The following is a 27762-nucleotide window of genomic DNA, read 5'->3' as shown; positions in this document are numbered from 1 at the left end:
TTAAAAATAACCCAAGTTGGGTTGAAAATGGACTAACCCAGCAATTGGGTTGTTTTAAGCAAACATTTAACCCAACCGCTGGGTTAAAACAACCCAATTGCTGGGTTAGTCCATTTTCAACCCAACTTGGGTTGTTTTTAACCCGGCATTTTTTAGAGTGTATGATTGCGATTTGATTTATAGTCGAAGAGGATCGAAACCTTAAAAAAATGACTACAACACAAGTTACGTATTTAAAGAAAGGCAATGTTTAATAGAGTTTTGGAAAAAATCACAATATGTACATTTAAAAATACTTGATTTTTGTGAATCTATAGCATGTGGAATATACAGAGTCGAATAGTGGAGAAACAAAACCAAGGAAACCCAATATAAGATAGAGAAGGGAGAAATAAAGATATAAAGACTGCCCCCTATAGACTGGGAGAGAAAACAACAACAGAGGAGGAAAGCAATTCACTGACAGTCCAAGCTGATTTTTTGGTTGATTGTGAAAAATATTACAGGTTAATTTCCTTCGTCAAATCAGATCAAAAGAAGAAAGAATGCTATACGCCGTACATGAATGAATGCTATATGTTTATGATGCTGTAAAAGTCTATTGCAAAAGAGGTGCAAAAGCTTCTATGTAAGTCATACCAAAAAATCCACTGAATTTCATTCTTCTAGGTAGCCAATGCTGTTATTCTGTCCTAATGCGTAAGAACACTTACAACTCAAATGTGGTTTGTGGCTCATCTAGAACTAGATTGCGTCCTATTGCTGACTGCACTGAGAGAGGATATTGCCTTCAGGAGGAAATACTGTCTGAGTTGCAGACTAAATCTTATTTATTAGGAGCATTAGGATCTGTGTTAGTATGCCCGGTCGAAGTATTTAGTAGACTCGCTGTTACGCCATTACATGTGAAGCTGGAATGGCTCCTACAGGCTTCCGTAGATTCTCTTGATGACATCACCTTCGTCCTTCTCAAGTATGCCTTTATCGATGTACGCGTCCACCTGCTGGTCCATGAAGTCCCTCAGCTTAGAGAGGTCGTAATCTGAAGAGATTAAAACACAGGAACTGATCAGTACAGACACTGACTAGCACATGGAGACGGACTAAAGCCCTTCACTACAGGAACTCAGGAAATGTGGCCATTTGTGTGCCCAAATATCTTAATATTCATATCAATAATCATATTTTTTTTTAAAGTAATGCATTTGTAAATGTCAGTTTTTCATCGAAATATCAGCTCATTTGCATGTTCTGCATGTTGCATCACTGTTAAAATGATTTCCCCATAAATAAGACAATAATTATTATAAGAAAAGATCATATAGACAATATATAAGATATATAAGATATACACTAACAGTCAAAAGTTTGGAATCATTAAGATTTGTTAATGTTTTTAAAAAAGTCTCTTCTGCTCACCAAGGCTGCATTTATGTTATTAAAAATACAAAACAAGCTGTAATATTGTGAAATATTATTCAAATGTAAAATAACTGTTTTCTATTTGAATATATTTTAAAATTTAATTTATTCCTGTGACACAAAGCTGAATTGAAGAACTTAATGAAATTATTTATTCAGCAAGGATGCATTAAATTGATCAAGTGACAGTATAGACATTTATAATGTTGCAAAAGCTTTATATTTCAGATAAATGCTGTTCTTTTGAACTTTCTATTCATGAAATAATCCTGAAAAAAAATTGTTTCTTGAGCAGCAAATCGACATATTACAATGATTTCTGAAGGATCATGCGACTCTACTGGAGTAATGATGCTGAAAATCCAGCTTTGAATCACAGAAATAAATTGCATTTTAAAATATATTCAAATAGAAAAACGTTATTTTAAATTGTAAAAAATATTTCACAATAATACTGTTTTTGCTGTATTTTTTTTAATCAAATAAATGCAGCCTTGGTGAGCAGAAGAGACTTCTTTCAAAACCATTGAAAAATCTTAATGATTCCAAACTTTACCAAAAATTTATTTCAAACAAAATTTTTTTAATGATTACTTAATACTAAATAAATAAAGTGAATTTATATATATATATATATATATATATATATATATATATATATATATATATATATATATATATATATATATATATATATATATATATATATATATATATATATATATATATATATATATATATATATATATATATATATATATATATATATATATATATATATATATATGTATGTATTCCTTTTAAAAATAATGGTTTGATCTTTCAGACATCATATTAACCAGAGAGGCATCATAAAAATTATCTTACAATTTTTATTGGTATTTCATTACATTTAAATGTATATTGGCCTCATTGAGCTCAAATATTATAATCTGTTAAAAATTATGGTGATAAATTTTTTTACGGTAAATAATGTGCTTTAGTCACATACACTCAAATCAAAATGTAAGCCTTTTTTAACATTTACAAATTGTATTTTAACTTTAATTTTTAAAGTAATCTTAATTTTAATTGTACAGTAATTCCTTCAAATTGAATGGAATAATCCTTGCATATTATTCATATTATGAATTTGTAGTCATAAAAAAAAAGAAAATATGTTTAAATTTATGAAAACAAATCACGTAAATAAATGGTTCATGTTCGTTCCATTAAGATTTATACAAAATGTTTTATTAAGCCAGTTTTTTTTTCTCATTTGAAATTCTTAATTCATAATTTGAATAATATGTAAGGATTATTCAATTCAATTCGATTTTTCTATAAAATGGAAATTATAAAATGGCTTACTTTTTTTTCTTTCTTTTTTTTGTTAAACTGAATGTTAATTGAACTTCCATTTTGTTAACATTTTAGATATTGAGGGTGGCACAACATGTTTCACAAAATAATTATTATGGGTTATATAAATCTGTGAGAAGGTTGAAATATGTTCCATGCTAAACTAAAAGACTATAGGTACTTTGGAAGGCTATATAGCCTTGAAAAAGACAAATAGTTGATGTGTGATTGTATGTTTTCTGTCTAGAAATATTGTTATTAACGCTGGATGTCAAAGGTCACAGTAATGCCTGAAAGTAAATATGCATAATTGAACTTCTAAATTCACAGGTTTTGGCAGAGCATGTGTGTGCGGGTGTGTTTGAGTACATTGTGTGGGCTGAAAATGCTGGCTATCAGCAGTGTGCGTTTGTGCATGTTTGTGCGCGTGGGCTCTGGCAAAATTTATAGACCAGTGAATTCTTCCTACACTGACCATTACAACTGAATAAGACTGGACAGTCCTCACAGACACCGGACAGAGCAGTGGAGTTTCCTCCAGACCTCACATTGCTTCCTGACTTATGTCTGTATCAATGGCCATAGTAACCATGCCCTGTATCACCCGGACTCCTGCCCCCTCAGTCAAGATGAATGTGAAAATAGATTTTAATGATGAAAAAGAAGAAAAATCAAAATTGCCCAGTGCATAGACTAAATATTAGGCTACTATTGTAAGGATTCTGTCACTTTCGTCAAGTTTATTCTTGGTTTTTTGACGGCCCTGATGCTCCTGTATTGTCTTGTCTTTGTGTGAGCGTGCGGTTTCCAGTCTCTTGTCTGTGTGCTTTGTTTCATGTTCAGATTCAGGCATCATGTCTAGTTTGGTTTCGGTTCTGTGTCGGGGTTCGGACACTCATGCTCCATGTCTTGTCTCATGTGAGCGCACGAGTTGTGTGTTCGTACACTCGCCATGCGCTCTAGTCTCATCTGTTTTAATTGGCCAGGCGCTCTTGTGTTGTCGTGTTCTGTGTAGCACGCGGCTCATGTTTTTTACTAGCTCCGCGCTTTCATGTTTTGTGTGAACATGCAGCTTATGAGTGTTCTCATTAGCTGCATGTGCGTGTCTTGTTTTGTTTTAGCACATGACTTGTGATCATTTTGCTCATGTTTTTGTTATGTTTGGTGTGAGCACATGGCTTGTCATGTATGTTTCCTTGTGCAATATGCTCTCCTGTCTATTGTCTTAACTCCGCCCATTTTGTTACCTGATTATTGGTTCTTTTGTCCCACCTGTCCTCCCTCGTTACCTGCCTTGTTTGCTCCCTATTTAGGCCCCGTCCACACGAAGCCAGAGCTTTCCCTATCCAATCTTTTTTTCCCCTCGTTTCAAGAAATATCCGCGTACACACGAGAGCACTAAAACCGACTCAAAACGATATAGTATACATGCCAGGCCAGTATGTGGCGCTGTAATTCTGCCACAGAAATACACAAAAACAGAGAAGAAGAGTTGTGGCTATATGGGGTACAGCTATGGTAGGAAGTGAGGCAAAATCTCACGATTAAATAACAATAAATACATTTGCTACTTACCAGATTGTGTTTTATTAACGCATACACCTACCCCAACCCTTACAAAAATGCAAATACAGTTATTAAATGACGCAATATTGATGTGCGCATGCCCAGTCCCCTCAGTTGTATTCCTTTCTAGTCTTTCCCGTGCTGGATGGTGGTGTAATGACATCACCGTTTCACAAAATATACGGATTGGCTGTACGCACGAAACGCAAGGGTGTCATTTTCAGATTTATCCACTCTGGGACCAGGTTTCAAAAAATTTCGGATTCATGCTCCCAAAATGCCGGATCCATGTGGACGAAACGCTGATACGGTACATTTTTTTTACGTATACAGCTGAACACGTCTCCGTGTGGACGGGGCCTTATTCTCCTTGTGTTTGCAGCCCTGTGCCAGATCAGCATCAAATGTTCCCTTATGTGTGTTATGTGTCGTGTGTCGTTTTTTTAATTAAAAAGGTATTTAGTGAAACTGCATAAAATGTCTGTGTTTTGTTAGCAATCTGCGAATATAATGTAAACAACACAAACATATAGTGAATCGAAAGTGATCCAGTAGTGATGCAAAGTCCGATTCATTTCTGCGAACTGGTTCTTTTTGGACAGTTTGGCTCTATGAACCGGTAGAAAAAGCCGATTCATAGATTCCTGACGTCATCATGCAATGCTTTTTTATGCATTTCTCAGTGTCATGTTATATCAAGGAAACATTCAAATAAAGTAATCTGTGTCAATGCATATGGAAACAACTGAATAAAGTTATTTGCGTGAGAGTGCATTTGGCTGATTATTGCCTTTCATTCACTTAAAGGGGCACTTCAGCGCTGGGAAGATGAATGTATTTAAACTGTCATTTACGTAGTAGAAATGTGAAATTATTTTTGAATTTGGTGCCTTCTAGACTGAGAAAAGACAGAAAATGTATTTTTGTCTCATGTGGATGAAAGACAACAACTCCCAGAATGCACTTGCTTCGCTGCCCTACGAGGCCACTCCCAAAGCCACGGCTATTGGTTATCCCTTGCCCACCGCGGCACCGCCCCCAACGTCGTTTTGATATTCATAGTAATAAAATAATTTCGTTCAGTTAGAGAATAAACACTACAATTAAAAACTGAACGTGTCTTTTCAAGTGTGAGTGAGCCGAACGAAAGTCACTTCACAAACGCAGCAGGAGTCAGATTTCATTCATCACGAGAGAAGAGCTGAACAGAGCTGAGGTAAGCGCGGCGGTCATTCTCGGCGCGTTTCCAGTCTGACGCGTTATCAGATCGCATATGGAAGCTATACGTTGAAATGCTCACTTTGCTCCGTACCGCTCCGTTATGAATGCCCGAGCTGAGCGGCAGCGGCCGTGCGCATTTACATTCTGTGAGTGAGATCCCACCCCTGTGGGCGGGTTGAAAACATGCTGAACTAGCACCTGTAATCTCTAGCCTCTGGCCAAAAATCCTCCGATGACGCAAAATGAATTTGCGTCATTGGAGGATTTTTTCCAGAAATAAAATGCATAATTCTCTTTTCTCAGGGGGATATGAGGGGGGAAAGTACCATAATTCCAATATACTACCAGGTTTCTACTGATACAAAGCTTAATGCTAAATCACTGAAGTTACCCTTTAAGTTAATGGTGTTTGTGGTTATGATAAAACTAAAGACTCTTCTGAGATATGAAGGATGCATAACTACTCCATAGGTAGGCTACTCAAGATTAACATTAGATTGGCAGAAACTGTGTGTTATGTACCCTTTAAGGACAGTCTGTTTCACAGTCACATTTTTAATGGCAGATTTGACACATGATCTTCCCGCACCATGCAGCTCTAGGGTAGGCTAAAGGTGTGATTAAATATTTTTTCATGTTTAGAGATGTAGTTAGTTGATTATTTCACAGTATTTTTATTGTTCGTCACCGGTTGCAGATCAGGCTGTTACTTACCATAAAATTATCCATCTGTTAAAGGGGTCACAATGAGTGTGTGTTCCATGTTAGTGAAGCGGTTGTAATGAATGTGTGTTTTATAGTAAAGCAGACACAATTAATTACTTTTGGTGGTACTTGTCGGTATTCATGGTAAAAGCACTGAAACTGTGTATCTAAGATTTATTTATATCTGGTGGTCTAAACGTGTTCATTTCATATATCGATGAGTCGAATTTTTGAATATGTTAGCCTTGGCAATTTTGCTTTTTGTTCTATGTAATATTATTCATTGCTCTGCCTTCTGTATTTGCTTAGTAGCTTTTAGTTTAATAGCTGTAGTAGTTTCTTTATGTGGAATCTGGTTTCCGCCACTGAATAAAAAAAAAAATGGAGGATTGTGACATCTCACAATTCTGACTTTTTTCTCGAAATTGCGAGAACTCCATCTTTTTTTTCTAGACTCATCGATATTCATGAATTGTGATTAAAAACGTGCACTTTTTTTCTCAGAATTGCTTGATATAAACTCACAATTGCAAGTCAAAATTGCTTGATATAAAGTCGCAATTGTGTGTTATGAACTCAATTGATATATAAACTCACGTGACTCGGAAAAACTCAGAATTGGACTTTATAACTCACAATTGCGAGTTTATCTCATACTTCTGAGAAAAGAAGTTGCAAGAAAAAAGTCAGAATTGTGAGAAAAATCCTACCGTATACTCGCAATTGAGAGAAATATTTTTTTATAAAAAAAATATTATAAATGCTATTAATTAATACTATGAATACTCCCAATTGTGAGTTTATATCCCGCGATTCTGACGTTATAACTCGCAATTGTGAGAAACATTTTTTTAATTGTGGGATAAAAAGTCTACGTTTCTTTGATTGGAAAGAGGTGTCATTTGTGTTTTAACAACGTTTAGCTCACAAGTTATTGATCCGAGAAGTTTGAATCTGTGAATATATCGCCAACTTCAAGGAGTTAAGCATTGACCATATAGCCTACTTAACGGGATAGTTCACGCAAAAATGAAAATTTTGTCATCATTTACTCACCCTCAAGTTGTTCCGAACCTGATACTATGGTACGTGTTATGAAGTCAGAATTGCATGATATAAAGTTGCAATTCTGACTTTATATCACAAAATACTGACTTTATATCACGCAATTCTGACTTTATATCTCACAATTCTGACCTTATATCACGAAATACTGACTTTAAATCATGCAATTCTGACTTTATAACTCGCAATTGCGCATTTATATCTCGCAATTCTGCGATGTAAACTCACAATTGTTAGATAAAGTCGCAATTATCTTTTAAAATGTTTTATTCTGTGGCAGAAACGAGCTTCCATAGTTTTTAGGTTCTTTAATTTATTCTGATTGAAAAAAAAGTAAAAAAAAAAAAAAATGAATACAGCAATGAGAATGAGATAAAAATTGGCTTGATTTGCTTTATGCAGAATAATATTCTTTTTTGTTGTTGTTGTTGTGATGAATATGACCTGGATATGATTCACCCATCTAGATGGTAACAGGCTGCTTCTAATGAATCTGTTCGGAATATGAACAATAGAACAACAGTTCTCATCTCGAAACACACTCTCATTTTCGGAGCTGAGCAGATGATGTCTGAAGAACACAGACAGTCGCTCAGTCTCATGCTGGCAGGTATAAAGAGAGGAATACACAGATCTTTTTGTCCAGTACACAGCAGACTTACAGCGCTGTAACAGAGCCAAGCTCATCAAACCGATGCATATTCATGAGCGCTCTCACCCACGCTTATTTTAATTGCAAATTAAGGGCAAAAAGACTCTTTAATTTGACTGTTCTTCTCCATGATTCTATGTAACCCTGGGTTAGGGGTAACACTTTGACAACTCTAAGAGAGAATAGGCTGTTTACTAGTTAAACAAAAATTACCAGCATGTTCACTCGCAGTATAAGATAGTATAGTCGTGTTATTTGTCATTACCAAAATCTAGCAACAGCCTGACATCTTTAAATTGCATTGTGCATATACGTAGACTGCTGGCCTATATTACATTAATGTGATAACTGTCTAATTAGCATGTAGAAATTGATCTCTGCCCTAATGCAGATTAATCTGAATAATATTACAAATAAAAATGTTTATAAAAAATCATGCCTAGCGAAAAGTTTTGTACTCTCGTTGAATTTACATAATGCATCATTTCTAAATGTTTACAGTTTTTGTTGTTGATGCTTTTTTTGTGCAGTATGTCTATTTATCTATCAGTACGTTTACATGGACAACAAAATACACCGATATTAATCTGATTAAGACAATACTCTGATTAAGAAACTACCATGTAAACAGCGATTTCTAATTACCTTAATCCGGTTAAAGCCATACTCGAATTAAACAAAAATCGAATTAAGACATGTGGAGTATGCCTATTTTAGTCGCCTTATCGAAGTGCATTGTAGACATGTACACACCTTAATCTAACTATTAACGTCGTGTAGGAGTTTTCGCCACATTTTGTGACAGGACACACACACACCAGGCAAGTGCAGAGGGGAGGGCTTTGGGGGCTCGAGCCCCTGCCCTTTTTAAAAATGTATCAAAGGTGCCCCTCTCAACAATCATCAATAATATTGTCACAAATAAAACAGAATTTGAATTATAATTAATATAACAGCGCGTGCAAAACAGTAACAAAGCGCTCAAATGTCCCGTTTATATTTTACGTATGTCAGTCTGAACTGTCGTTGCCATGACGTGTTGCTATGGTGCGTGTCTTGCTTGACAGCTCATTCTGACACACGGCCTCCTCTATATTTTTTTCTTTGTGTTGCAATAATTCTGCTCATTGCAAAAGTAAAATACAATAAATTTGTATCTGTAATCCCAGATTCATAATTGTCTGCTTACAACAGCGGTCGGGAACCTCTAGGCTCGCGAGCCATATGGCCATTCAGTGAACGCTTGTGGCTCGACGGCAGAAAAAAACAATCCGAACAATCACGATTTTGAAACCTTTATTTTCATCATTAATCAAAGCTATTATTCGAAATGTAGGCAGTCAAGAAGGAGGCAAGATGGGCAATGTCTCTTCGAAAAAACCTGTACGACACAATAGCCTATATAATATTACAAAAAAATAAAACAACGTAGGCCTATATATATATATATATATATATATATATATATATATATATATATATATATATATATATATATATATATATATATATATATATATATATATATATATTAAAAAGTATAAAAATAACTAGTTTTTTTAAAGTATCACTGTCCAACAGCGACACCCACGGGTAAAGTTACAGCGGTTGCCTGAGCCCATTGATTTTAACAGACCCACGAAAGTTGCGCTATGATTGGACGTCGGACAGCGTACCGTGGCATGGGGATGTAATGATGTACCATTAATCGAGCTATGTTCTATAACATGTAAAACGGGAACATGAACGGAATATTCTAAAAGCAACTCATGTAAACACCTTAATCAGAATATTGTCTTATTCAGAATAAGGTCAATAATTCGATTACTGCTGTCCATGTAAACGTAGTCTATGCGTATTCTGTGCAGTATGTGTATATTATGTGTGCTGAATGTTGCTCCTGGTACAATCTGTGGAAACATTTCCTATACCGAGGACAATAAAGAATAAATCTGAAATCTGAAAACATTAAAACCTGCTGGCTTGAATCATGATTAAATGAAGAGCAAACACAGCACATTTTCTGTCCATTTCAGCAGATGTAAAATATGTAATATATTTGAACATTTACCTTCTTTGTTGCCTTCCTTGTTGTGTTTTTTCAGCCATTCAATGTTCTTCCTGATTGCATCCAGATAACTCTCAGACTTTCCTGGATGACCTGACAGACAGAAATTATCAGCCAGTTTTCACATGTATATGACATTATTTTATAATCAAGGTTGGAATTTTGATCAGTGACAGACGAACATCTTCTTCTTCTTATTGTTTGTTTAAATTACTAAAACTCAATCCTTGTTCAATGTTTTGCAAGAGAATATAGAGATTAATTAATGGTGCTTTTAGAATAGACATATTTTTAAAGTCATCAAATACATATTTGTAAACGGATCATGTTGCCGATGTGAGAGTTTCCATAGCAACAAATCATTTCCGTGAGTACAAAAGTTCTGAGCCGTCGTCTCATAATTGTGGTAATTCTAACATGAAAGCAGCATTAATGTATAATGGGTGTGCTCTAAATGGTTCTTGGGTAATAAACCATAGTGATTATCACAGCTTTTAACAATAATGTATAGTACATTTCATAGAATCAATAAAAGTCAAAGAGCACCTATCATGGCATTTAAAATGTTCCAAATATTGTTTTAGAAGTCCCCAACAACAGTTTTGCATGCATGCAATGACAAAAAAGACTTTAGTTTTCTTATAATATGCATTTATTTTTACCTGTTTTGACAGCGATTCTCGAATGATTCCTTTAGTGATTCACTTTTCAAAACCCCGCCTTTACGTGACGCTAATCTGCGGTGATTGGTCCGATGACCCAGTCAGTTGTGATTGGTATAGTCTGTGCAGATATTTTCGGAAACGGAACGCCCATCAAAGTCTTATAGTGACAGTAATTTGTTAATATGTGTCAGGAGTTATGAATATGAAAACAGCGTCTGTACGTTTGATTGTAATATGAGCCTCAGCTGATCTCATTCATAAAAAAACTCCTCTATTCTCCTCACGAAGACTCGCGACAAATCAACATCCCTCAGGGCTTTTAGTTCAAAAGTGTGCAGATGAGGAGACATATTGATAGATTCTCATATGTCTGTGTCAAATTTCTAAACAGAGGAGTATTTTTTATTCAATACTTCCTAAAAATGCGCAGATATAGCCTAATCATGAGCGATTGAGTCTCTTATGTGTTGTTCTCAATTCATACTGGCAGCCGGAGGGCGCTCTGTGCACATGTAGTCTATGTACAGACAGACGAAGAAGAACCATGTGCCATAATAGAAGTCTATAATAAAAGCTTCCTGAGATCGTGAAACATACATTTGACGACTAATAAACACTCAATCGCGACGATGTATGGTTTGTCTTCAAGCCACTTAGTCTTCAAATGCTCATCCTTGGGCAGATGAAAAAAGTTTGCTTTTGAGTCGCGCTTCAGAACACAGCGTCTCGTCGCCATGATGTTTTCTAGTTTTCACTGGCGTCTTGGAGCGCAATAAGTGGGCGTATCGTATTCAAATAACTTGACAAGTTGACGTCATCTAGTCAGAGAAAAAGCTTCGGTCTTCTAACGATTCTTAAAAATGACTCAGAGTCGACTCTTACTTTTGAAAGAAAATAACTATATATACGGTGCACTGTCATATTTCAAACTATCCAGGATGTTTTTGTTCACTTAGATCTATGTTACACACTACATGAAAGGTACATTTCAAAATTCCATGATAGGTGCTCTTTAACAGGATCTCATTATTTCTTTCAATACTGTCAGTTCACTCTGAGTGTTACAGCGATGCCCTCAATCTGTTGGGCTGCTGCAGAATCTCCCCATGGAACTGACTCTCTCTGTATCTCTACAACACATATACTGCAGTCTGGCAGTATGTTTCCTGTGAAATTGCAGGCTAGTTTTGTATTTAATACAGGCTTATCAGCTCAGTTAACCAGCTCAATTACACCAGCAGAACCTGAGAGGCTTTTAATATGACCCGAAACCATAAACATGCTGGTGAAGATGATACAGGATCCTTGTATATACTCACTGATCTCTGTAGCAGTCTGGACGTCTTTGGTTGAGTCTTTCAGGGACTCATACTCCTTCTGCATTTTGGCAGCTTCTGCTTTGGTGTTGTCATCATCATCCACAGCTTTTCCTGGAACAAGGGAGGGAAACAGTATAGTGATGCCAAAGTCCTCCTGAGCAGAATCTGCAGTGGATGACTTGCAGTTTACAGTGGTGTGACCTGGGCTGGTTTGAGGTGTGGTGGTGGGTCGGAGTTGGGCGATGATTTACCTGTAGGGGGCGTAATGCTGAGAGGAACCAGAGATTTGCCCAGCTTGTTCTTGGTCTGCAGGGCAATCATTGCATCCAGATTTTCTGTGTGAAAAACATAATATTTATAAATACAGTGATGTTTTAAGCATTTTGGAGAGTGTATTTTTCCAAAAACTCTACAACAAGGTCCCATTAACATTAACTATAGTTAATGCATTAACTAACATTAACTAACAATGATACAGTATGTATTCATCTTTATTAACATTAGTTAATAAACTAATTGATGGTTATTGTTAGGTAAGATCCATAAAGTAATATTAACACAGATACAACTTTTGATTTGAGTAATGTATTAGTAAATGTTGAAATTAACTAATATTTATAAATGCTTTAGAAGTATTTTTCATAGTTAGTTTGTTAACTAATGTAGTGAACTAATGTTAACAAATGAAACCTTATTGTAAAGAGTTACCAATTTTTACAACTGTATAATATTAATGGTAACACTTTTTTAACTGATCATAATTATATTTGACAACAGAGAGCTGCTCCCAACAGTCCATATGTAGATGTGCATGTCCCCTGCTCATTATGTGTTGTTGTGTACACACTTTTGTGTCTTAGAGAGCTGTTTGCCATAGACAAACACGCATTAGGGCACAATGATAAGAGCCTCATCTCATGTTTAAACCACAGTAGATCAATAACCAGCCGTATCCTGGCAACACACCCTGCCATTCCATTTGATCTTTACAGCACTGTCATCCTGTGGCGCAGGTTGCTAGAGTAACCCCATTATTACGCAATGGAGAATTCCAAATGGTTATCTGTGTTCTATCAGAACGACCATGACCATCTCGTTAGAGAAACACACAGAATTAATTACACGGAATGAAAGAGAGCAAGAACAAATGAGAGAAACAGGATGCTGTTTGCTTGAACATATAAGGGCATGAGATGGACAGCACATTGCTTGTGTCCCCTCAAAACACCACTGAACAGTGAGGATTAGTGACAGAAATACAAATTAATTAAAGTTACGTTTTATGTTGTGTACAATATCTGTGAAAAACCAGACACTAATCTAAATGTTTTTCCCCCCCGCCTTTTGCTGTTGGAGTAAATGAAAATGCAAAGTAATTTATCTTTTACCTTTATAGCAGTTGATCTTGCTATATTTATTCTGTGATATTCTGTCTTTATTCACAGATATACATGCAGACACCAACTGATGTCAAACTATTAACAACAGTGTCTGAAATATAATTAATCTGTAGTCATTATTGATCTGCGTGTCACATGAACCACAGGCAACACAGCCGGCTCAATCCATCCTTAGCGAAAGGAACTTGTACACTAGCACAGATCCAGTCAAGCAAATGCATATGAGTCATATTCATGACGGGGAACATTTTCCCTTACAAGTTGTTATTAAATCTCTTCCATTAAAAATACTGAATGTGCACTTGTAGTGTAGGCCTACTTCAAATCTTGCAGATAATATAATTTGTAATTAAATAAAAGGCCAATTAAGTGCACTTAAAGAGAGTACACTTTTCATGGGCTTTTCATTGGCTTTTCACAAGGTGCTTAACCTCGGGTTATCAGTGTTCTAAACCCTGTGTGGCTCATAGAAACTGATGCATGTTACATATAAACAGTCGTTTATACTATATAAACAGCATTTGAGGGACAAATGTTAAATGGTGACAGTAAAAGCGACAATTAGGGTATAGGGGTTTCATTGTTACCTTTATAGCCTGAAAAGTACATTCAGTATGAACTTGATGATAGTACAGTCTGCGATATATAGGCTAATACGTGGATGCGCAATGCAAGAGCTTTTAAAGGGTTACTTCAGGGATTTAGCATTAAGCTTTGTATCAGTAGAAACCCGGTAGTATATTCAAATGATGGTACTTTTCCCCCTCATATCCCCCTGAGACGAGAGAATTATACATTTTATTTCTGGAAAAAATCCTCAGATGATGCAGATATCGTCATTTTGCGTTATCGGAGGAGTTTTTGGACAGAGGCTAGAGACTACAGGAGCTAGTTCCGCATGTTTTCAACCCGCCCACAGGGGAGGGATCTCACTCACAGAATGTAAATGCGTATGGCCGCTCGGCTCGGGCATTAATAACGGAGTGGTGCGGAGCAAAGTCAGTGTTTAAACTTTTAGGAATGTAAAGTGTGAAATGTCAGTTTATTGGTACCCAGGTTTAATTGTAACCCTGCATAAATTATGAGCAATGTCAAACGTGAAGCAGGATTCTGTTTACCCGGGGTTTAGAATGACCCAGGGTTAAAACATTTCAAGTGTGAAAAGCCCTTACACTTGTAGAAAGTACATTTTGTAATAATATCAACTATATATATATATATATTAAAGTGAAAACTTTTACTAAAATATACTTTTACCATATTTCAAAGACATTAGAAGTAATTATGAAATTACAAATTACTTAAGTGGGTCAAAAAGAGCTCTTGCTTTCAACTAACTATAATAGATTTTTATTTATTTCCAATTAACAAGCAATCAAGTGTCCAAAAACATTACATTCAGTTCATTCAGTATATTCTTTTACATCTTAAACGCATACCTCAGCTCTTTAGTGACCCGGGACGTCATTCCCTACCCTCCTCCTCACTCATTTTTTAAAGTTAGACATCAACCTTCTTAGTATTCCTCATTCAATTCATTTTAAACAATATAACAAGAAAAAAAATAATCAAATTGTAAAAGAATGCCTGTTTTCCCATTCATTTTTTGTAAAAATTGTATAGGGTCGCAATCGACCCGAGGTGTGTAACAGTGTAAGTGTTTTTCTGCACAACAATACTTTAATCTTTGATGACTGAATAAGTGCAATTGACCTTTATTCCACAAGGTGGCAATGTCTGATACACAATGATGAAGTGATGTTACACTCATAGTTACCGCAGGCAGAAAATAAAAGAATAGGAAGTATCATCAGCAAAACTTGAAATGTTTCAGCGATTTACTGCAGAGCAAGTACTGAACATAATCAAAAGGTAGCAAAATATGATTTATTTTATTCTTCTGTAATTGTTACTCTAGTATTAGGAGAGTATTATCGCGACAGATAGAGATCCATCCATGTTAGAAATAGATCTGTGCCGAATATCTAATAATTGATTGGTGAAACAATTTAAGGGTTAAAAAGTGTATTTATTTATCACGACGGTTGACATCATTTACGAGTAGGAATCACTTTTAGCAATGCTTAAGATATTTGGTGAGTATTATAATGAAAGGTGATCTGGTGCTAAATTGTACTTGTGTTTGTTGAGTGGTTGTTGTGGTTGTCATCAGTGGAGAAAACAAAAGTAGCAATATTCACGAGCTAAGCTTTTATCTTTTCATCACGTCATAAACGGCCCCCTTTGCCAAACACACTTCCGCCAACACTGTTCCCACCTTTTTTTTATATAAAGAAAATGATGTCCATACTGTTGTATGATTGTACACACAGCAAACACTGATACTACATCAGCAAAAATCTGCCACAACGATCTGCTCTATATTTGACTCTAACACTCCACATTAGAAGCAAGTCAAAATGCAGCTGCTCTCACTCTGTCTCTCTCTTTAAGGCTGGACAAAGCTTTGTTTCAAGATGTAAATGCACACAAAAGCATTCAGTCACATTAAGCTTATCTCAGGGATTCCTTACTGCCCACACACACATACATGTCCTAACTAGGCGTGACAAACAAGTATTTACTGCTATCCTTGAAAGAGAAAGTACTGTGTAATCTGACACAATAACAGCCAGTCAGAACATATTTGTTGTTTAGTTTAACACAGCTAAAGTGAAGCATACTCTATGGTTTCTATTAAAGAGACAACTTATCTCAACTCTCAGTATGGAGGCTTTAAAAAGCCTTACTGATGTTTCTTGCTCACACATATACGCATTAGAATAACATGAAATGTTGTGCCCTAAAATACGTCATAAATAAGGTGGACAGAGTATTTTGTTCTTACCCAGATAAGACACTCCTTCTTCAGGTTTGATGGTTCCATATTTCACCATCATCTTCACAAAGTCGATCAAGGTCTTCATGATGGTGATCAGGGTTTCTCTCTCCTCTTTATCTTGCTCTGTAAAGTGAGAGGAGAAGGATGTGATGGACCAGACTTTAATCTGGATTAATGTGGTGTTTGCTGAAGGGGACAGCTGAGACCACAGGGAATGAGTTTAGCCAGGTGGTGATGTTTCTAAAGACCTTATAGCTGTTGGTTTTATGAAGTTAGTTTCATTATGGTTTGTGTGGCTTTTGTGTGTGCCGTGTTGTGCTATACTCTGTGTTGTATTTGTTGTACTTTTTTGACCCACTTAAATAGGACTTAAGTATATTTATCCTCCTATATTATTACAATGATTTTTAATGATTATTTCCAGTTTTTACTTAATCAAGAGAACCACTGATTGTTTATTGTTTCTTCATATATCTTTTCTAAAGTTTGTATTTGGTCTCTGAAGAGTGACTGAGGGTTTGACCTAGGGATGTGATATGTGTCGCTAAACACTTGATAGCAGAACATGTCGTCGTGTGTTTGGATTTTGGAGGTATCACACACCCCTAAAATGCCGGGAGTGCAGTAACAGTGCTTACTCACTTAGCCCGGCTTCCAGAGATGAAATATGGATTGGTCTTTCATTTTATATTATATAATATTTTATTAATTTTATATTATTTCCTTTTACTGAAACACTAAAGAATCAAAGACGAATATTTCCTGCACTATTGCCTGTACTTCTCTCTGAGGATAAGAACATGTTATCAGTATGTTTTGGGAAACTTTCTGGTCAGAACTGGAGCTCAGCCAACTCCAACCTTAGAGAGACTGTGTATCGGTGTATGTGCGCAGTATTCTGTGTTACAGATCAGTATTGAAGGTGTACAACGGGTATCCTAGGAGATGGGTGGACTTGTTTTCTGGGCAAGCTGGCGCCTGCTCCAGACCTGGAAGGTTGCAAACTATTCTTCAGTAAATGTTTCTTTAATTAATTGCACTCCTGAATCTAGGTCTTCATTCTTCACAACTGGTCATGGGTCCTAAACTGTTATCCCCTAACACTATGGCAATTCATTTGATCATCACACCAGTTGGTCTTTTAGTTTGTTATCAGTGTGTACTTAAGTATCTTGTTTCCGTATTTCAGGATCAATTGTTGTTTGTGTATCATGCACACCGTTACGTCGTCTTGGATTACCCTGTATTTAATCTTTTATTAAAACCTTCATGTTGGAAATCGCTGCATCAGCTTCGTCTTTGAAACCTCTATTTCTGACACACATTTATGGTAAACTAAAATATTCTTTGATGTCATTTCTATTCAAACTTGTGTGTTATGCATTTAAATATTTGACTTGATGAAGTTGCAATTTAGTACATTTAAAATATATTAACTTTAAATATTGAATATCACACTACAATTAAAATTATAATCAAGTGTGCTTTAGTATGTTAGTCAACATATCCAATAGGTGTACTTCTTTAAAGAATAAAAAGAGATTATTAAAACATAAGTAAACTTATTTGACATTTATTACAATGTGCACTTTTTTTTAGAAATCTAGTCAATTCAATCATATTATATGATCTGCAACAACAATGTTTTGAGATTTGAAGTAGACTACAAGTGCACATGATTCAACACAATTAAGCACTCTTCTTTTTGACAAGGGGTGGTAGGTTTTGTACAGTAGCTTTCTGTCTGTGTCATGCTATATTCTGTAATGTTGTGTGTTTTGTTTTGGCTTGTTTTGTGTTAATTATGTATTAGTTATGTATTTTATTCTGTCACAACGATACAGGCCCGGTTCTATGGGGGTGCTAAGCACCCTCAAACGCAAGTAAAAGCACCCTCAGTTGATACTGTAAGAATATTGGCGAAACAGATTTGGCAGATTTTCAAATTTGTGTCCGAGCTCTGGAGAGTGTCATCTATTTACAGAGTGTTTTTGCATCGGTGAGTAATGTAGCCAATCACAGCTGATCTCTTGAACGCGATCAGGGGTGTTTAAGTTAGACAGAATCTCACCGCTCAAAACGGCAGAGTTTTTATCAAGACAAGCAAGAGATTAATTGTTGACATTTTTATAACGTAACTTTGTGAGATCGCGATGAACTGACAAAGCAACAGCATTTTAGTTATCGTATAGCGAACTTGGCTCACTTTCGAGGCTACAGTCTATAAAATTCATTGAATAAAACTATTGTTGCTAAGAGAAGGGACGGCCAAAGTTTCGGAAGTGACATCTAAATATAAATGGCACTCTGCACGAGACAGAAATATCCTCCTGACCCAGAATAGAGGTTTTGCCTCTGTAGAGGACAGCATTTAGTGAATTTCTCTGACAAAATACACAGTTTTAAGTCTGGATATTCTTATGAAATATGAGACATTTTTATGAAAATATTATTACACGTCTTTTTACATGACATAGTCCCAAAACACATTAATATGCAAATTAGATACAGTGTATGCATTGCATAGAATGGGAATGGCATTTATGGCCATGTTTACACACATATTGCATAAAGTAAAATTATATATCAAATTATTATGTTATCTTTCATAACATTAAGAATCATCTTCATACAAAGTTTGGATTTAAAAAAAGAGCTTGAAGCATAAAAATTGATTGGTGGATGAAAAAAAAATCCCATTGTTTTTGTCTATTCATGTCTTTTAATTTTCTCAATAAATAGTTCTGGTGTCCTCTACAGAGCAGAGGATATAGCATATAACATAGGATTTTTTTTTTCTCCCATTTGTTTTTATGCTCCAAACTAAAAAAATCTCATTAAATAACGCATTAAAGCAATGTGAAGCCAGATTAATAGATTAATAGACCAACATTTGTAGCAAAATATTTTTGAAATTCCAGTTATTGGTAAAAGTGAAGACTTGTAAATAAATGATCATACATTTCTCACTGTACACTGCTATGGTTGCTTAGCCTATATCTGCACTTTACTAGAGCACCCTCAGTAATTTCAGAAGCACCTTCAGTGATTTGATTCTGGAACCGGGCTTGCAACGATATACTGTATATACAGTATGTGTATATATCGCTTCATACTGCTCTCCTGTGGGTGACCGTAATTTTACAGAGAACAACATGTTCCTGGATTAACATCTTTGTTGATCCTGGAACAACATTCCAATCAACCAATCAGATGTGAAGGACACGTTTACAGTTTATGTCAAGATTAGGCTTACAACCAGGGTTAGGTGCTTCTACATCAGTGTTATTCACCTTTCATTTCCCTCTGATTTTAGGATACATTTTGGGTAGGGTTTAAGGGTTTTCAAACAGAAATGTTGTTCCAGGATCAACAAAATATGTTAATCCAGAAACATGTCTTACTTTGCAAAATCACAGTGGAGTGTTGTACTCTGTTTTACTGTGTATATTACGGTATATTGTATGTTGTGTTGTCTACCTGAGTCAAGGCTCTTGAGGAGTCTGTAGAAGTTGGGGAAGAACTGAAGGTCCTGCAGTCCGTCTTCAGGGTTCAGTTCGTTTCTGTCATTCCCGTCGCTCACGGCGTCCCATGAATCATCTGCCCTCACTGTGTCATCTCTACTTTCCTCCTCCGGTTCTTCATCACCATTATCATCATCGCCACCATCATTATCACCTTCATCCTCTTCCTCGTATCGCCGGCTGGGCCTGTCTTCCTCATCCTTAAGAGAAGAATTCAAGAGAAACAGAGAAACAGCATTATTTAAAATAAAGTTTAGATAAATACATAGTTGCTAGAAACACTACAGACACACAGTCACACACTTGTGCCATATTGTTCTGTGTGTCTTCAGCTGCATTTACAGGGTAGTCCATACTGAGGTCTCCAATCATGTTATCTTTGGCGTTTTTGGTGATCAGATCCTGCAGGGCTTCAGCAACTTCATACTCCAGCGTCTCTGCCTGACTGTCTGTGATCTGAAGGACAAACAAAAGAACACAACATCTGCTAGAACAATCTAATTCACATAGGGATTATTGTATGACAATCTATTTTCCATGCAACTCATGCTAGCTAGTTAAACTGGAATATGTTCCCCTAGAGCAATTAATACATTATGTATGATGTTTATTGCATGGTTCATCAATATGGTAGTTATCAGAATCACTGCTCATGCCACGATTTGAATTTCTTACTAGGCCCAGCTTGAGTAGTTTAGACACAATTCTGTCAAACACTCCTCTGTCATCCTCTTCGTAGATTTTGTTGGCAATTTTCTGGACGATGTCATGAGCTGTTAGCGGAGTCCCGTCCAGCTGCCGAAAGCTTTCAGGATCATCTGAAATCAAACACATGAGAATATTTCACATCACTCCATTTAAACAAATTTATCGAACTGAATATTAAACACTGTTCACACTAAGGATGAATACTATTGTTGTAATTCTATGAGTTTAGAGACATTAATTCTATCATCACAGATTAACGATATTGTTGGAATCACTTTCAGAATATATATATATATTTCGGTTTATGAAGGATAGCCTATCAGAATCCACCCGACTTTAAAGATTCTTGATGTGAACAGACATTTGCTCCAACATTTCTGATTTATGGACGCACTCTGGGGTCAAATATTTTTCCACTAAACTGCACAGGTTTCCTACATAACTGTACTGTAGCTCTTTTTTCACATAATAAAATAATTCAGTTCAAAATAACTCAATATTTTATGTCCATTTATTTAATAAGTGTTTTACCTCTGGGTTTTGATCTCCTTATCAGGTTTATTTCACAATAATTAACAGCTGACTATACCTTTTACTATACCTTTTACCGTTTACTAATAACCTTTCATAAGCAGATATTTTAGAAAGTTTGAATGAGCTAAAGGGAGTGCATCCATATGTTATATAATATTATATAACACTCTAGCATTTAACCTTTATGTAAAGAAGTGAGGGTGTGTGTCTGATGATAAAGAGCTAATGTCCAACCCTATCTTACGGCAATTTGTACGTATTTTAAGAGGTGGTTAATTCATACGACCTCACTCGTACAAATTCTGTAATATCTATTAACACAGATTCTGGCAATAGATTAGCTTCCATGTCATTTGAATTTGAAATCAGTGCTAGCTGACGAGAGAAAACATCAACACCCATAATACACTGGGCATGTTGCCGTCCAAGGCCATTTCCAGTCTGCGCTTGGATAGGCTTGACCAGAGTCAAATTCCACCTTGCTTTAGTAGGAAATACTTCTTAGCAAACTTTTAGTCACAATGATGCAGACTTAATTTACATATACTACTGACATTTTAACAATTCAATGCGGGTTGAAAACTGGTGAACTTACACTTTAATATAATGTTAACATTGATAATGTTGGCCAAAAAAAAAAAAAAAACACACAACGAAAGGTGCATGGTCCATAGGTTTATTTTTCAGTGTGCTGTATTTAAATGATATTACATATATTTTATCACAAGCTCAAAGCTCTTTAAAAGCGAGACTAAGTAGGAGGAGAATGTGTGAAACAGAGATCTGAATGTTGGAGCTGGAATCTGCCAGCAATTCTTGTCTGTCTGTTGTAATTCCTGTAACCCATTGAAATCACACAAAAACACCTCCCACTCTGTTATCTGCCATTATCTACCACAGAGATCGACTTACACTGCCATATTTGCTTCCAGTAAACTCACCATCTGCCTGAAATGTGAAACTGACCAAACGTCTGTTGCTAATTCTGACAGAGAGTCAGAGTCTTAGGTGGCCAGAGTGCCTTTATTAAATGACTATCATAGGGTAAAAATGTTATAAATTAACACAGGTACAACATCTATTCAGTGTTCAGGCACATGGTCTACCCAGTGTCAGTGAGGCAATAAGAACCAGATACTGTTATTTATGGAAGCTTGTTTCCGTTACAAAATAAAACATTTTAAAAGATAATTACGATATTTTTATTTATTTTTGTTTATTTATTGTTTACATCTTGCAATTCTGACTTCTTTTCAAAGAATTGTGAGATATAATCTTGCAATTGGGAGTTATAAAGTCAGAATTGCGAGTTATAAAGTCCAATGCTGAGGAAATTTTCCCTCAGAATTGCAAATTTATATCTCACAATTCAGACTTTATATCTCGCAATTGCTTGTTATAAAGTCAGAATTGTGAGATATAAACGTACAATTGCAATTCTGACTTTATAACACGCAATTGCGAGATATAAAGTCCAAATTGTGAGATATAAATGTGCAATTCTGAGAAAAAATGTTCATAGATATTTCACTTTTTCTCAAGGTTGGTTATTTTACAATTTAGAATGCATAATTTCCTCACACGTAAAGCAGTATCATGCAATTCTGAGAAAAAAAGTCTGAATTGCGAGATAAAAAGTCGCAATTACCTTTTTTATTTTTTATTCTGCGGCGGAAATAAGCTTCCATAGCTAGTCCTAAACACCAAAATAACTAACAAGTAAAACATAGTACAGTCTGTCAAATCTTCTGTTGTGTGTAGCACCTACGACTTTGCGGATCCTTCTGAAGGATACCAGTAATAGAAACAAGCATTTTCTTTTTGAACAACATCCTCAATCATTTCAGTGTGATCTTAACAGTTGGAACAGTACAATTTTGTGTGGATTTTATTAATGCATCGTTGTTATTGAAGGAAGAGGATAAAGTAAAAATCGATGATTTTGGTGAAAGAAACTTTGAGTAGCATTATAGAGCGGGGAAAAAGGTTCAAATTATGACATGACCTATTTGAGCTATTATACTATTACTAGGTTAGAAGGCTTTTAATGTGGGTGTACGTTTAGTCTGACTGCCCTGTTGTAGGAGGCTGTGTGGTTTAATGCTATAAAACATAAAGCCTGTGGAGAGATAATCCCCCCCCCCCCTCTCTCTATATATACAAAATACCTCCTGACTGACCTATGGTGTCTGCCACCTGTTCCTGTATTTAGGATCACATACAGTCACAGGAAGGGATTAGCATTTTCGAAGTGGGAGATAATATGGCTTTTGACAGGTCAAAACAACAACAACAACAGAAATGTTCATAGATATTAACATTTTTCTTGAGGTTGGCTATTTTACAATTTACAATGCATAATTTCCTCACACGTAAAGCAGTTAAGACTAGAATACAAAAGTAATGCTCAAAATGGAATATTAAACACTTACATGGCCTATTGTTCTTTTTAACCATGTGAAAAAAAGTAGGTCTTATAACTATAAATGGACATACATGTGGTTATATTTTTTATTTAACCCTAGGTATAAATGTCTCGAAATTTGTTAGTTTGATTAAATATAGGATAAATAAAAATCTGGTTCATTCGTTACACTGGAAAGAGCAAGCACACATAGTGTGCTCTTTTTAGTAGGTAATCCGTCTAACCCACGAATATAGAAAAAGTGTGTGCAATCAACATATTGTGCACTGTACCCACACTGCATATGCAATGCTGAATAAACTTTGTTAGTATGGTAATTGTAGTTCTTACCTTGGTATTTGTAGTCCATTCCACTTTTAGTAGAGTCATAGTCATCGGCCAGTCTTCTGTTCTTAGTAGAGTCGGCCTCATCTGTACCGTATCGCTCATCCTCAGAATCTGAGATGGGAGTCTCGTTGTTTGACTCTTTAGACTTCTCAGCCAGAGACTTGAGGAAAGTGATGTCATCGTCCTCTGAGCTGAATTCTGCCTCAGCTGGCGGTGTTGGCTTGGGTTCTGCATGGATGAACAGCAAGCAATTGTGAGCTATTGATCACTATGGAGCACTTTGTCCCCATAAGATTATATCTCACCTGTCTTCCTGATGCTGTCAGCTTCTGCAATCTGTTGAAAAAAATTCAAAACAAAATCTTGACTCTTTCTTATTTAAATTTTTTTATGTATTTTTCTGCATAAAACATCTATTATCGTGTTTTCTAGCAAACAGTACTTTAGCCTGATGCTAAATGTATTTCGCATAACATGGTCATTAACAATAAATGAGTATTTGTGAAATCACACCTGCTGTTCTAATGGCTTCTCCTCAGTTAGCTCTCGGTTGTACATGCTCTTATCTGGATCAGGAAAGAAACACACACATTCAATAAAAGCAAAGGTCACCGAATGTGGATCAGTCTTCACTCACTTTAAAGGTATAAAACTGAAAACTGAAAATTAATTTTGGTGTCCCGCAGAAGAAAGAAAGTCATACAGGTTTGGAATGACATGAGTAAGTCAATTATTACAGATTTTGGTAGCAATTTCCTTATAGCCTTTATGCATTTATTATGCCTTGTAATGCACATTATAATGCATCATATGATCTCATAAATAATTGTAACCAGTTATAATTACATAATAATTGTGTTTATTACACAGTTACACCTTTAGAAAGTATAATGTTTTATAAAATGGACCACAAAACCAGTCATAAGTCGCACGGGTATATTTGTGGCAATAGCCAACAATACATTGTATTGGTCAAAATTATCGATTTTTCTTTTATGCCAAAAATCATTAGGATATTAAGTAAAGATCATGTTCCGTGAAGATATTTTGTAAATTTCCTACCATAAATATATCAAAAATGTATTAACAATAGTCATATGTGTTGCTAAGAACTTCATTTGGACAACTTTAAAGGATATTTTCTCAATATTTCGATTTTTTTTTTGCACCCTCAGATTCCAGATTTTCAAATAGTTGTATCTCAGCCAAATATTGTCCTATCCTAACAAACCATACATTAATGGAAATCGTATTTATTCAGATGATGTATAAATCTCAATTTCAAAAAATGTACCCTTATGACTGGTTTTGTTATCCAGGGTCACAAATACATTATGAATACCTGTATGATGCATTATAAGGCCTTTAAGTAAAGTGTTACTCAGATTTGCTTTTTTTCTTTTTTGTTTCTTTTTTTTTTGTTGGTGAACTATCCTTTCTACACTGACCAGGAGGAACAATGAGAGATCTGCAGTATCGCTACTACAGTATCAATCTCAGATTACTATTGATTGGTTATTACACTGTAACTACAATGTAAAGATATTGTAACAACATAATTTAAAAAAAATCAGTTACTTTTTATTTTAAGGTGTTTTAACACTGTAATTATACAACTAAGTGCTGAGTAAATTACTATATAGGGTTAGGATTAAGGTTTGGTTTGGTTTAGGGTTAGTTGCATGTAATTATGCATAATTTATAGTTATTATAGTAACTACATGCAACATATGTAAAAATCACACTGTAAAACAAAGTGTTACCAAAAAAATCTGTGCACCTCCCCTTTGCGAATCAAGTATGATTTTGATGGAATCAAGGCACTCTACATCGCAGACCATTATTTTTACCCTAAAGTAAAGATTATTAATATGCATTTATTTTTACTCTGTCTATGGTGAGATCTTTGATGCATTCAGTTGCAGTTCAAACTGTCCGAGAGAAGCTGCCACCAAATAATCGGATTACAGGACAAAAGATTAAAGGCCTTTGGAAACACAGAGCCCAGAGCTTTATATGCAAAACATGGTGAAAACATCAACAGCACAATAAAAAATCCAATTCATTAACCTTCTTTCCACATTTATATGGAGTTATGGTCAACCAATATGAGTTTTCACAGGTAAATATCTTGCAGGTGATGGCCAACATAATCCGTGTATAGAGCCTATAACTGTAGGCTATTTAAAATACAATTTAACACGTTTATGTGATTGTTGAATTTGAATGAATTTCTTTTACTCAATATCTCCTCAAAATTCCCTTTTGTAAACAGAGCATGCAAGTCCAGATATCTGTTAATCGGTCACGTGGATACACTGTCCTTAATACTATCAAATAGGACAAATATTGGCTGATTAATTGACCTTTACTTATCTATATATCTATATCTATATTTGGATAATAAGTAACTCACCGTCGAGTCCGGCAGGTGTGGGGAACGCGCTGATCTGCGATATTACAACAAGGACAACCACAAACCCTACGCGTTTTGACGCCATCCTTTAGTTGGTTTCCGAATAGTCGTGTAGTTTCGAGATGTTTGTATGTTTTGTTTCTGTGTTGTCTTCTGTGAAGATGAAAGCACCGTTGGTTTGGTTTTGTGGCGCGCGCTGGTGTTGGCTGGATGCCGCGCGCTCTCAGCGCCTCTCCTCTATAAGCGCAAAGACTTGAGTTCTGCGGGAGCTGTTGAGTCCCTGCAGTGCTGAAACCAGGTCGCTGGCTATAATTAACAGCGGATAAGCTGATGGGAGCTCCTCGTGTATAACGGGCCCTGACTCCAGCGGCTCATGGATGGAGGAGGAGGAGGACGGCACGGTCACATCCGCCCATGTGCGTCAGTCTGGAGCACCTGCGTCACGCGCATCTCGCAGTCATTCATGCTGCGGGGCAGTAAACGACCGATGAGCGCTACGAAGAGATAAGAGATAACACAGCAGTCTGGGGGAAAAAATGAGATTTATGACGATGCAGATTTAAATGCAAATTAAAGATTTGACCTGCTTTGTTTAATCCACCGTTATATGTCTGCTTTGAGATGTAGCTTGCATGTGTTTGCTGGGATAAATAAATAAATAAGTAAATAAATAAATAAATAAAATATATGCTTTTATATGAAGACTTTTTACTTCACTGAATATTTCAGGGTAGGTTTATTTTGAATGTCAATTTCCGTATAGACACAATATTTAAAGTAATTGAAAATGTGTTGCCCAGGAAAAAAAAAGTAAAAAGATACAGCTCATTGAGCACACTGACCTTTTATGACACTAAATGCCAAATGGTCTAAGATGTCACCATGGGAATCAGCTAAAAATAGCCTGCAAACATTAAACAATTATGAAACACAAAATCATTCATGAAAAACTAAGAGTGTACAAAAATAGTAAATGTAATATATAAAATATTCCAATATATTTGTTTGGAAGTTATAGAAACAATGTGTAATACATTATTTGTATAAAATACCAACATTTAAATACATTATTGGGCATTTTGAAAATGTGAAAATATCCTCTAATCTCACATTTGCTGAGGATGCTATAAACCAATGCTAAACCAATCAAAAATGTGTTTAATTGGACCTTCGACTGAAAACCTTATTGAGACACAGACCTTGTGGCAATGTCCCCATACAATAATATTGTTATAGGATATGTGAAATCATGCAAAGAGAAAAGATTAAACAACTAAGTTCGGTAACACTTTATTTTACAGTGTCCTTGTTACATATGTTACACGTACTTTATGTAAATGATGCATAATTACTTGCAACTAACTAAACCAAAGCCTAATCCTAGCCTAACCCTATAGTAAGTACATGTAGTTACTAAATATTACTCAGTACTTAAATATATAATTACACCTTAAAATAAAGTGTAACCCTAATTTTCATTTTCCATTTCTGTTTGACGTCTCCTCATATTTCTTTTTCTAAACAGATGACACTTACAAACATTGGGTCTATATCAAACATAA

The 27762-nt window shown here is 35.6% G+C and overlaps 1 protein-coding gene across 2 annotated transcripts; it reads right to left on the bottom strand.

The window, feature by feature from the left end:
* Positions 1–227: 227 nt before the first annotated feature.
* scg3 (secretogranin III) lies at positions 228–26637 on the bottom strand. 2 transcript variants are annotated; one of them, XM_079824715.1, is made up of 12 exons: positions 26201–26637; positions 24298–24350; positions 24090–24120; positions 23788–24012; positions 20466–20608; positions 20094–20246; positions 19747–19990; positions 16273–16389; positions 12276–12359; positions 12025–12135; positions 10044–10133; positions 228–1042 (listed from the first exon to the last, which is right to left on the bottom strand). In XM_079824715.1, the coding sequence occupies exons 1-12, from the start codon at positions 26283–26285 to the stop codon at positions 924–926; spliced, it is 1455 nt and encodes a 484-aa protein (XP_079680841.1). In that variant the 5' UTR covers positions 26286–26637; the 3' UTR covers positions 228–923. The 2 variants fall into 2 exon arrangements, with proteins under 2 accessions (XP_079680841.1, XP_079680842.1); XM_079824716.1 differs by having other exon boundaries at positions 20133–20246; positions 26201–26565.
* Between the last annotated feature and the right edge of the window lie 1125 nt (positions 26638–27762).

This window comes from Gobio gobio (genome assembly GCF_949357685.1).
Source record: "Gobio gobio genome assembly, chromosome: 9".
Taxonomy (NCBI): Eukaryota; Metazoa; Chordata; class Actinopteri; order Cypriniformes; family Gobionidae; genus Gobio; species Gobio gobio.
Note: the sequence above shows the minus strand (reverse complement) of the source record. Positions and strands in the feature narration are given on the sequence as shown.

What these genes read in the sequence shown, in the direction of transcription:
- scg3 (XM_079824715.1), bottom strand. Translation starts at nt 26,285, where the DNA reads ATGGCGTCAAAACGCGTAGGGTTTGTGGTTGTCCTTGTTGTAATATCG. An exon ending in CACACCTGCCGGACTCGACG is followed by an intron (nt 24,351 to 26,200) that starts GTGAGTTACTTA and finishes TTCCTGATCCAG; the next exon opens with ATAAGAGCATGTACAACCGA. An exon ending in AGAAGCCATTAGAACAGCAG is followed by an intron (nt 24,121 to 24,297) that starts GTGTGATTTCAC and finishes TTTTTTCAACAG; the next exon opens with ATTGCAGAAGCTGACAGCAT.